This window comes from Alligator sinensis, unplaced genomic scaffold (genome assembly GCF_000455745.1).
Source record: "Alligator sinensis unplaced genomic scaffold, ASM45574v1 scaffold583_1, whole genome shotgun sequence".
Classification (NCBI taxonomy): Eukaryota; Metazoa; Chordata; order Crocodylia; family Alligatoridae; genus Alligator; species Alligator sinensis.
In genome coordinates, this window is record NW_005841983.1 from 2718134 (window position 1) to 2731068 (window position 12935).

At 42.4% G+C, this 12935-nt stretch overlaps 1 protein-coding gene across 1 annotated transcript in view; it reads right to left on the minus strand.

Annotated features, from left to right (window-relative positions):
- Positions 1–11917, minus strand: part of TXLNG (taxilin gamma) — a 33065-nt gene extending 21148 nt beyond the window's left edge. Inside the window, exons 1-3 of the mRNA XM_006021239.3 lie at positions 11872–11917; positions 3163–3472; positions 2199–2290 (exon numbers count right to left, since the gene is read on the minus strand). Coding sequence (XP_006021301.1) covers positions 2199–2290; positions 3163–3457 — 387 coding nt within the window. The 5' untranslated portion in view covers positions 3458–3472; positions 11872–11917. The remainder of the gene's footprint in view (positions 1–2198; positions 2291–3162; positions 3473–11871) is intronic.
- Between the last annotated feature and the right edge of the window lie 1018 nt (positions 11918–12935).

Genomic DNA, 12935 nt, shown 5'->3' on the forward strand with positions numbered 1-12935 from the left:
GCTCCCTGCCAGCAACCTGGGGTCCAGACAGCACTGGCGGCACAGTGAAGACATTAGGGGCTGGGGCCAGGGCTTGGGCCATTCCTGCAAGAAGCCACTAAACTATGTATGTGCTATCAGTTAACCATTTAACCAATGTAATTAGAGGAGGTCAAACGAATAATTTTTTAAACGCTGTTTACATCCCTAGTAGTCATTGGAAAGTCACCTCTGGGAGAAGGCATATTGGCTTCTGGATACCTCCTTTTGAAAGAAAAGGTGGACAAAACCTTGCAGTTAGAGAGATTCAAACTTCTCATGATTTAACTGTTCCCCGATTAGAAAGCTGACTAAAGTTCTCTTGCCCTGATGTGTAAAAGTCAGCTGCACTAGAGGTACTATCATTCTGACAACAGACGTTAGGCTTCCTTTTGCAGGAAAGATTTCATTCCACACTGCTTGTTGGCCATCATGATTAGGAGATGAGAACTGATCACTCGCAAAAAAATGGCCCCTGTCCACAGTAACTTGAATTCTAACCAATTCATGATTCTGCAACAGTATAACATGGTCTTTAGACTTGGATGAAGTTGGACTTTCCTGGAGGGCTGCACTAAAAACATCTAAAAAGAACTGAGGATTAAAAACAGATTTGAATACAGATACAGGAGGAAATGTTTCTCTCAGACTCAGTCCAGTTTTGTTCCCAGTCACTATTTTTGTTGACATTATAAGAACAGTTATTTCTCCTGCTGCATTCTGACCCTTAAGTAGCAAACCAAACCACTGAAGTAAAAAACTAAATTGAGTCAGGAACTCAACTTTTCCAGAATGTTACGACACTACATACATATTCACAAGGCTGCTTTGTAAAACATCTCTCTCCATAGTTGACAATGTAATGAGGGAGACTACACCATTTTTATGCCATCCGGGTTTCTTTCCATTACAGTTTAGTGTGGTTACAGCTAGGAGTGCACCAATAGAGATTTTTTGGGGCTGATACTGATAACTGATTTTTAAGGAGGCGTATCGATCGATACCAATTCAATTTCCGATATGCAGCCCGGTAGCTTGGAGAGCTGTGTGCAGCCGGTAAATCTGTTGTGGTGGAAGGGTAGGGAAGCGGTGGGGGGGGGGCAGATCAAGGCCCCTGCAGTGAGGGAGGAGTGGGGCTGGGGCAAATGCTGACTAGTCAGGGTAGGGTGGGGCATGGGACAGAGCTGTGGCTTGTCCAGGGGGCACAGGAAGGGGGGGAGGGGCGTGACTCCTGGAGCTGCACAAAGCTCACCCGGTAGCTCCCACTGCTCATCTGGGAGGGCATGGGTGGGGCGGGCTGAGGCGGGGGGAGCTGCAGCCACCGCAAAATTCACCGTAGCCTCCTCCCAGCACTGCCACCGCCTGCCCCAAGCGCAGTCTAGCTCAGTCTACCCACTGGTGAGAGCTTGGCGCAGCCCTGGTCCCATCCTGCCCCGCGCAGATGTGGGGGCACATGTTGCCCCCACGCCATGCTCTCTTGGCCTTAGCAGCCAAATTATTGGACATAATCAGGCCAATTTCCCATACAGACAATTTTCTTTAGGTTGGTGCTGATCTGATACCGGACCAATGTACTGGTGCCTACCACTCAATTTCCAAGTACACAGCCCTGTTGGGGATGCATTTCTGTAGTGGCGGGGCAAGCAACAACCACATTAACTGCCATTGGATTCAGATCTGGACTGTAAGGTGAGGGTGAGTTTGACACTTCTGAACTAAACAGTTAGTACATCCACATCAATAAGCACATTTAAAACAATATCTAATATGGAACCTTCCCATATTCCTATCATCCATCTCTAGAAAACTGCAGTTAACTCCAGATGATGGTTTTGTTAATATTAATACAACACAAAGAAAGTTTCAATATCAGCATACTAATTAAATTTGTTTAGTTTGTAGAAGGCAACTCGTTCAGACAGGTAAAAGCAGAAGCGATTTAAGTGTTTTGACTGTAACAGCACCTGTAAGGAGCCTGAATGCTTCAAACACCTTTGTATTTAAAAAGACAAAACAAAACCACGCCTCCCACAACCTCCCCCCACTTTAGTATTCCAGGTTATATAACATCCATTCATTCTCTTCAAAAGAACACTATAATGGTTTCTCCAAGGTAAATTTTCAGCTACTACAATGTTAGACATGTACACTCGCTATGCTTAGCTGTACATATTACTTACAAGATCAGCACATTTCTTGCAGAGAGCTGCCAACTTTTCTTCTGGAGTAGAAAGCGTGTTCAAGGCTTGCATCAATAATAGCACTTCTTTTCCTATGGATGGAAAAAAATCCAAAATATTGAAAAACACTGTAAGAGCAGTTTATCCGTAGAAGAAAATTACTGTTATTGCACTTCAGTATAGTAGCTGCATAATTTTCCACTAAAGGATGCCAACTAGTAGTTCACTACAAGATACGCAAGGGTGTGCCCAAAAGCTTTTCTAACTTCTCTCCCAACTATACAACTAAGACAATAAAAGATATAACCTTACCTCTCATATTTCTTGGACCATCCTGCCTACACCAACACTCTAACCCTACCACTACAAGGTAAGTGAACACATGTAATTAGAACTCTTGTATATGTAACTACACAGTTTAAAGGCACAAATTATTGGACCACAAGGAATTCTTTGCCTTACATGATTTATTTCAGAAGATGGAAAGAATCTTGAAAACCAAGGTCTAAAAGTCAAGTATTTTATTAATAAAACATAGAAAATATTCTTTTCTAAAATAAATATTCATGAAGCAATATTCATACAACAAAATAGTTTGAAAGAGTTCCCTGAAGAATGACTAACTGAAGTACAGTTCAACAACCAGAAAGTTAAACATCACAGTGGTAAGTATTAGATTAAAAAATGTGGAGATACACGGTAACATATTGACAAGCAACACATTTTTACTTAATTTTAACCAGTGATCCTTTAGAAACTTTCCCATCTCCTCCAAAACAACATGATAAACAAACAAACACCCCCCCCCCCGCGAGGACAAAATTAAAGATAATGAGAACGAGTTAGAGTTTGTGGACAAAATAAGAAGTTACACCATAAGGAAACATTTAAACCACCTGTTTTTCAACATTTCAATTTGCTTTAGTTTCAAAGCCACTCTTCCCTTTCCCTAAGCAGAGCATACCTAAGGTTTTCTCTTTGTTTTTGTCACTCTCTGGATCTTGTTGGCCATCAGGTGGGTCAGTACGGGCTTCTTCTCTTCCAGGGGTCTCCTCACGCGCTTCTCGAGTACAGCATGTTGATCCCAACAGCTTCCCATTCTTAGGGATATAGTCTTCCTCTTCCAATGTACCTGTACTTTCCATGCCATCACAATTGGACTGTGGATGCTGTAAAGTTGAATCAGATTCAGCACATTTGCTATTCACCAACTGAACCTGGGTACTGATGGCAGTCTCGCAAAATCCAGCTTCTTCCATGGCATCAATCACAAACTTGAGAAAAGGAAAAAAAGAAGCTGGGTCAGTTAACAAGAAAAATTTGAAATAAACTTCTACTCCTCTTCTTCTCCCCCACCTTTAAAGTATGAACAAGCAAGGTGGCCAAAAATTGCCTGTATCAACATGAATTGCCAACTACAGTCAAAATGTTTAGAAAACCGATAAAAGACATATCATATAAGCAGATATTGTATACAAAGCAACTGAAACATTACTATTAGCAATATGTAGACAGGACTAACTGTTGTAGGTATGTTCAGGTAGTAACAGATGAGCTAATGTTTAGTAATTATTCTTATAAAGATGCTTGAAAAATCTAGATAGGACTTCACCTGGGGAGGTGGAACTGTGTGGGAAAGCTGAAGTGGCATACAGCAGAGACTCCCCTAGGCCTAAAGAAGCTTGCAAAGAACTTTTTTCCAATTGCTCAGCTGGTTTAATAAAAGATATCACATCTATACCCAAAGAAGCGTGCCTGCCTATGTCCTTAGATCAGTGGTCACCAACCAGTTGATCGCAATTGGTTGATCTCGGAGATTCAGAGAGTCGATCTGAGGCTGGGAGGGCCCAGATTGAGGCACCTGCAGTGAGGGAGGATGCGGGGCAGAGGCAGGAGAAAGGGGTCAGGTACGTGGGGCCCCAGGGGGGTGGGAGGACTGAGCCCAGAGGTGCAGGGGGCATGTGCCCCCGCATCTGCATGCGGGGCAGGGCGGGCTCCTGCTGTGGGCTGGGGCTTTACCGGGCTCTTCCTGGCAGTGGCTTGGAGTGGGTAGCAGTGCTGGGAGGGGAGGTCGGGTGGCTGCAGGGGAGGGCGCATAGTAGATCCTGGGTTGTCCCTTTACTTCAAAAAAGTGATCTTCACTTTAAAAAGGTTGAAGACCACTGCCCTAGACCAACACGGCTACAACCAAAAACCCTGCAAGCAAAGTGGCATACAGAATGACACCGAAAGATCATTATATTATAGATTAATCAAATTAAGAATTAGCTGCAGTAGCTTCTCATTCTAGAAGCTATGAGTTGCATACTAAAGAGATTTTCATGCTAACCTTTAATTTTTACATCAACTGTTAAATATTAAAAAGATGCAACTAGTTCTGATTACTGTACTAGAATAAAGATAATAGCTGATCCAGTTGTAAAAGTAAACAGAATCTTAAATGCAAAGTACATGCAGATAAATGAAGGAATTTTAAGGTAATCTGCAAATATAACACTACGTTTGGAGCATATTTGAAGAAATTTAAGAGAAATCACAAACCATCTAGCACTCTACAGTCAATGTGTAAACCTAGGAATTATTAAGAAATCCAAAAACAGCAGATAGCTAAATTCAAAAACGGTTTTTATGGTTTATGTACAATGACATTTTAAAAGCACAAGTTCTGACCCCCACCAACCAGAGTATTCTTTTCTAGTTTACTGAATCATATTATATGCTCTTGAATACTTAACCCCCATCTCAACAATCCGTGATGATAAGTAAGCTTAAGATATGGTATAGCTAGATGACATCCTGTTCCTATATGGCCACAGCAAATGCAAAGAGAACTTTAACAATTAGAGGTACACTGATATATTGATAGCCTATTGGATTGGCACCGATTAAAGGGGAAATGACATTACTAGATATTGTAACCGATAAGGTTTACTGATAATTGTGCCTTCTGACCAGGGCCCTGGACACCTGGGTTCCCTTGCCTCTGTGGGGCTGGCGCCCCCATATGCCTGGGTTCCCTCAGGAGCAGGTGGGCAGCATTCTAGCCTGCAAGCAGTCCTGCTTGGGGCTACCAGGAGCAAGAGCAGGAGGCACTGCATGCATGTGTGCGGCTTCACACACGCACATGGCCAGAAATACAGTCGGGCAGCGTGGAGAGCAGCTCCCTGCAGGCAGGTCTATGGAGGGAAGGGGTGGGTGGGAGGGGGCAGATCAAGGCCCCCACAGTGAGGAAGGGAGTGGGGCAGGAGGCACTACCCAGCCAGGGTGGTGCATGGGATCTGGGGGAGGGGAGTGGGAAAGAGCCACAAGTGACTTATCCATGGGGTGCAGGGGGCTGCTCCCCACTACTGCGCATACCTCCCAGGAGAGGCATGGGCCCCCCAAGATTTGTGCATGGGGCAGAAAGGATGCTCACTGTGGGCTCTCAATTCTGTTGCTTTTCCCTCAGGAGCCCTGTGTTGGCCATATGCCCCCTGCCTGCCTGTCAGCAGTGGGGGTGGCGAGTTATGCGCCCCACTGCTGGGCGGGCAGAGGACACACGGCTGGCAAGGGGCTCCTTAGGCAAAGGCAGCAGGGCAGAAAGCCCCGATCCCACAGCGGGCAGTCCATATTCACCCTCACCTCGCTCTACTTAAAAGTGTCCCTGTGCTTAAAAACGGTGGCAGCAGTGCATGAATTAAAGCTCATTTGACAAGCTTCAGTTCAAGCATCCCACCGCCATTTCGCCATTTTTAAGCGCTGGGACACTGATACATGTGATGTAGGAGACTGCTGGAGTGCACCAAAAAAGGTTTAATTTAGTTAAATTGGCTATCCAATTGTTATTGCCTGATACAGTTGGTTAATAATTGGCTATTGGTATCAGCCAAGAAAATCTTTATTGCTGCAACCCTATTAATAACTGACAGCCATTTTATAATACATTAGTTTTAGATACAATTAGAAGTTTAACAATTAAATACTACAAATAATTAACAAAATAAAAAGAAACACTAAAAGAAAGGGGGGTGGGGGAAAGAGAGGGAAAAAAAATAAATAAATCGGGATTTGGGAAACTAATGGTAGATGTTATTCTGCCAGAAATTAAGCACCATCAGTCAAAACTCTAATTTTTTTTAATGGTTGAGAGAGCAGTTGCATTTAAAGACAATTAAGAACCACTTCTACTATGTGGATATGTGGGGTTTTTATTTTTAAGTGATAAAGGGCTTACCAATAATGAAAACCACAGCACATGTATGTCAGGGTGGTAGCTGTGCGGGCTGGGAACGACCCGAGCCCTTTTCGCGCTGCACGCAGGCTGTGGCCAGCAGCCCGGGCACGCCGGGGCAGAGAGGGAAGGCCTTCGAGCTGGAATTAGGCACGGACGCGTATCGGTAGTTTTAAAAGATTGTTTACTTGCACCGAGATGGCAGTGGTGTAGGCTGGAAAGCTTGCTTAAGTTGCGGTTACAGAGAGAAAAGAAAACAAAACTCGAACCTGCAGGGCACGAGGGTACATCGCATAGGGTTCTGGCGACGGGAAGATGAAAATACGAGGGTACGTCGCAAAGGGTTTCGTCGACAGGAAAGTAAACCTGCAGGACTCGAACCCGGGTAGAAGAGCTCTGGAGTCGTCCGGCAAGGGCTCTCACGAAGTTTGCTAGGCTCCGTGGGTCCTTCTGCTACACGAAGTTTGCTAGGCTCCGTGGGTCCAGTTCGTTGCGCGCGGGAGGGGATATGTCTAGGAATCTATCGGCGACGGGGAGAGGCTAGAGGTTGATCAGACCTCTGTTGCCTGCTTCAAATGCGCTGGGTCTGTAAGGATCCGCAGCTCTTAGAGATCTTCACACAGCGTGAAGTCTCCTCCTCCCGGTGTTCGTGGAGTCCTCCAACTTGGGCGGAAACCACTCAAGCCTCTTATACGGCTAGCAAGCCAATCACTAGCCACCACGTGTGAATAATTTAGAACTGGCCAATAATGGGACTCAAATTAGCATACAAATGGCGGGAACTCTTTGCAACGAGCATTTCTGTGCTGCAACAAAGAAATGCACCCTGCAAAGAAAGCTTCAAATTGGCGGGAAATTCTCCCTTGCACCGGGGTTCTCTTTTGCAGCAGAAAACTCCACCGTGCAAAGAAGCTGCAATTTAGCGGGGACAATTTAGCAGTGCCGAAGCACACAAAAACAAAAATCACACCCTTTGGGTTGTGACAGTAGCAATGCAGATGTTCCCCAAATGATCACACAACCTGCCATACCCAGCTTGCAGAACCATTTCACTAGTGCCAGCTGGTTATGGTTCCAGGGTCTGCTGCCAAATTCCAAGCAACAGAACCCAATGTGTTGGGGGATGGGGAAGGGGCACAAGCAACAGCTGTGTTAACCTCACCACTGGCAGGTCCAGCCCAAGAGGTCCCTTTTGGCCTAGCTCACAAGGGTGACAGAGTTTGAGGAAGACTGATCATGTACTCTTTTGTAAGAGTATATATCTCCTTCCACATTTTTAAAGATCTTGAATACATATTGGCTTAATCTTAAATTGTGATCTTAAACCCATTTTTATAAAAGACTTAGGGGTTGCAAAAATGAGTGCAAACTCATTTTTGTTCTAATTGCGTATCTTTTATATTAGTTTAAACTAATAAATAACAGGTTTAAGCTAAAACCATGTAACAAACTTTCAAATTAATAATAGTTGTTATTAAAACTACTTAAACTTCACCAAATTTGTCATAAACAAGTTATGTGAAATTTGCTTTAAAGAACAAACAACCAAACAAAAACATTATATTGTAATATAAAATCTAATCATTTTAAAACCAAAAGTTTTCATCTACTCTCATAAGTCAAACTTATGGCACTCATTCCTCATCCAAGGGCAGAGAGACTCTTTGCAAATGTAAGAGTTGCACAATACCTTATAGCTTTCTAATACACTGCTGTATAATACATGCATAATTAAGGCAGAAGTACAGTCTAGATGAAGAAAAAAATCTTCCTGAAAATTGTGCAAATAATGCACCTGCTCTAAGTAAGTAAATGATTGATTTTTATCTACACTGCTCTGCACCTGTTGGAGAATGAGAGAAGCAAGGTTTGCTATTCCTTGGGTCTTCAACAAAGTGTGACCCTATTATACAACATGCTGAAAAACACATTTGATGAATGGTCAGAATTACAAGAGGCCAACAGCAGGACTATTAAAAAATAAACCTGTTTCAGCCTTAACATTTGTGTCGTCCCCCCTGAAAAAAGTGCTCTAAAATACACTTCCTTACTTAAAAACTGCTGTCACCCCTAGGCACTGAGCAGCATTTTCAAGTCCAAAATTGAGCTCATCTAAATAATAAATGGGTTCTCTGTAAATAGCTAGGCAATATCAAAACTGGATAGTTCTTTTAAGATTCTTCATGTTTCTGGGGGCCCAGCTAGTGCTCTGACCTTCCAAGTCAAAAACTAAATACCTTTCAGAACACGCTTCAAGGCTTGTTATACCAGTGTTCTGAAAAAGGTGGCTAGTTAAGGGATACAAAGGAGTGGTTAGTAAAAACTGAAGTTAATTTCTGGATTTGTAAAATCTGAAAGCATTTGATGCACATAATCTAGAGCAGCAAGGAGCCACACACATTTAAAAAAAACAGATAATGACTAACATGCTTTCAATGTTAAGCTGAAGAGTCAAGAACAAAAGGTAAAAAGAAATGTATTTTCAAGAGTCTTATTTCCACCAAGATCATTTGACGATATTTACATACTCACGATGCCATTATTTGTATTTTCTTACCCACTTATAAGATTAAAAATATAACAAAAAGTATCAATTCAGGTTTACTACTTGAGGAGAGATATCTATACTAGTGTCCTTATACTCAAGTTCTAGAACTCTATTACTGGAAAAAAAAGGTTTAACAAGTCATTAGCATAACCTCTTAATAGCCAGACAGAATAATAGAAAAGTACAACTAGAATGGAGGACCTCTGGAGGTCATCTATTCCAAGCTAAAAGTACCCTATTTTATTTTGTGTAATTGGCAATCCAAAACAACTGGCCACAAAACTGACTTTAAGGCTAAAAGATACTTGTGTCTAATTAAATTTCTAATTTGAAGGCCTGTGATAAAAAATTAAGATGTGGAATTTTTTTTAACCATTACAAATATTTATTAAATTGCAAGAGAAATAGGAAAATTGCATTAAAAACACCTGTTATCGTTGACAGAAGCATACCTGCACAAGCTAACGTTTAAAATGTTGAATTTTGATCATTTTACTGAAAAATAGGAAATAAAATCCAAAATCTGAGCGGTTTCACATTACAAATACTTTCATGTTAAAGAGCTCTGCAAGCCCTCCCCACAAATATAATTATTTCAGGTATCTCTGATATGCAGCCATCTATCTCTGAGGTTTTCAATGAGATGTAAACTGAGTGGTATGGTGAAAAGAGATCAGCCTTTTTTTTTTTTTTTAAACCTCTGGCCACAAAAGGGGAAAATTAGTAAAAGGGATAATTGGTAAAAATAGAGGCAACAAGAAGATACCTTTCTTCACTCGCTCATTTGTGATACTCACTACAATCCAATATCAAGGCAATCAGCTTAGTGTTTTAAAACCCATGACATCTCTTTGAATAAGTATATTCTCTCCAGACCTTGTTTCAGGATTTACAATCCCTCCCTGCTTCTGTCTTCACTGTAGGCTACGGTACACTATCAGTGGAAACTGTCATGAACCACAGAAACCTACATAAGTTTTGTTTCTATTTCTTCCAGCACTGTTTGAATACAAACAGCAATACACCTATCAGAACACACAGGTCACCCAGCTACATTTGACAGTATGGCACAAATCTGATCATTTAATCTTGTTTTAGTATTTATAATACAGCCTACAGATGTTTGACTTTCATGAGCACAGATACCACATACTACACAGAAATACACTTTATATATATCTCTGTCTATACATACTATTTCCCCAACACTTGAGGACACCCAGCCCACACCAAACTAGTACATGCCACTCCAACCAAAAAAGGTGGAGTACTGTAATAGCTTTACATTTCTGCTAAAATTATTGTTACCAAGCAGACTAATAGTGAAACTTTAAAGGTTAGTTTTAGCCTTCAGAAAGCTGAGATGCTGTTGTGGGCTGAGGCCCACATAGTGAAAGTTCTTAAAAACAGAAGGCCCAAAAGATTTTTTCAAATTTATGATTCTCAAATAGGTACAGCAAGAACTTCAACATAAGCAATACTAAAGCTAACAGGTAAAACATCAGAGTCCAAACAATGAAGGCATGCTTGAAGGATATTGCTCAGTTGACCACACCGTCTTCAACCTTTCTGTACTTGTTTACTGAGTACAGAATATCCAGGTGCCTCACCACACTAAGGCGAGGGGGGTGGGGGGCAGAGTAGTTTTACCATGTGTTAGCCATGTTAAAATCTAGTGTGAAAAGGTAGGTAAATATTATCACCCATTACAGAAACAGTAAAAAAAACCCTATGCTTCCTTTACCCAGTTATAACCTTGATTTGTTAACATGTGAAAACTGACATGATTTATCCAAAAGTTTTAACAAGATGTTAATGTCTCTTTTTCCCTAATGTGGACACAGTTAAAGAATCATCTAACGCCACTGTAAATATTCAGCCTACACAAAGGAGTTACCTTCAGAGTGTCAACAACTGTAAGGGCAATTTCACCTACGTATTTTTAATATAATTTTTTTGTGCATCATAGATTTAAGTTGAAAATTTATGGAAACAAAACCTTTGTTCTGTGATCTCATGCCACCAACTTATCACAAGGCAAGTGAATATAAAACCAGTTTATTGCAGCTCTCTTCTTGCAATGTTCTTTTTAGGGCTGTTCTATTGCTAACACTTAACTGGATTAAACTATTATGACCATGGTAGTATTATTATTTATACCCTGTGGTTTTTCTTTAAAAAACAGACTTCCTCGGATATGGCCAAATGACTACACTTGAAAAACTGTATTCCAAACAACTGTATTCCAAACTATTGTGCTCCTATGCTTAGACCACTGAATGTAAAATTGAAAAAAAAAAAAATGCTCAATTGTATTTATATGATTTACTTTAATTTCTCAGGTTAGTCCAAAAAGAGAAAAAGGCAATTTCATTTTTGTTTATAAACAGTAGCACTTCCAGGTTCCTGGAATGTTGGTAATCTACATAATCCTAACAGGAAGACATTTCCAAATTGATTAAAAGGCAGGGTTTTTCTCCCCCCCCTTGCTAAACACTTCTTTGATCCAAAGTAGGCTGGCAGAGATCCTCTGAAACTTTCTGCCTGTTGGAAATACATTTTAACAAGATCTTATTTCCTCTATGGCCTACAAAACGTATTTTTCCCCTCTGATAGCCCTTTTGACATGAACTCATTCACTTACTGAAATTCACTTACATTTGTATTTCAAATCCGCACATGTAAAGGTGACCTGCAAAGGAAAAATGGGCTTTGTGCCATCTTGTTTATGCAATATAAAGATTTCAGAATTCAAGCTCTCCGGGAGGAAATCTGCAGAAGGTGTTTCTAGAGGACCCAGAGAACCTGAATTCTTAGACCTTAACTGAGAAATGAAGCACTGAATGTTTAACAAACCAATCTCCTACTTAGCTACTTACATGAGACAAAAAATGCATTTGAACAATATGACTCACTTCCCCTCAATCAGGTTCCACTTCTGTTTTTATGATAACCCTACTCGCTCTCCATCCATCCACGGACCTTTCTGGAAAAAAAGCAGGCAAGCCCCACGTTTCTAAGGCCAGACCAAACAAAACAGCACCAGAGCACAGCGTGGAGCCTCCCACCCACTACAAGGAAATGGCTTTGCTTTCTCATTTGCAGGGCACGTTCCAAAGGTGAAGACAAGTCCTGTACTTTTGGCAACGCCTTCCCATTACTCAATTCAACGTGACTCCTTTACTGGGGAGCACTTCTGAAACAAGCCTTGTAACTTTGCTTTCTCAAGGTTGGCAGCATCCCGGCTGCTTTGGTAGAGGCCAGGAGGAAAATAAAACGAGTCTGTGAAGAAGTGGCCGGCAACAGCAGCAAGATTTTTATAGGGCCATAGAAAGTAAGGGCTGGAAGGGACCTCTGGAGGTCATCTAGTCCAACCCCCTGCTCAAAGCAGGAGCAGCCCCAACTAGATCATCTCAGTAAAGGCTTTGTCTAGCTCGGGCTTAAAAACCTCCATTAATGGAGAGACCCCCACCTCTCTGGGTAGCCTCTTCCAGTGTTTTACTACCCTGCTAGTGAAGAAGTTTTTCCTCATAGCCAACCTAATCTTCCCGTGGTGCAACTTGAGACCATTGTTCCTTGTTCTGTCATCGGCCACCACTGAGAACACCACTGAGTGGTGGTCCAGCCTCTTTCCAACCCCCTTCAGGTAGCTAAAGGCTGCTATTAAGTCCCCTCAGTCTCCTTTTCCCCAGACTAAACAAGCCCAGGTCCTTCATTTTCCCAGGACAGTGGGGGTTGGAACGGCGCTGTCCCGAGACAGACCCCCTAGCTGCCCAAAACAAAGGAAAACCAGGCACCAGAGGGCACTTCCTACTCCAGACCCCGCTGCCCTCGGCCGGCCCGGCGCGGAAGAGCCGAGCAGCGCTCCCCGCCCTGGGGCTAATCCGCGGTAACCCCCGCCCCGCGCCCACCATAACCCCAGCCTGGCCCCGGCACCGCTCGCCTGGAGGCGGAGGCGGGGCACGTGCTCCCCTCGCGG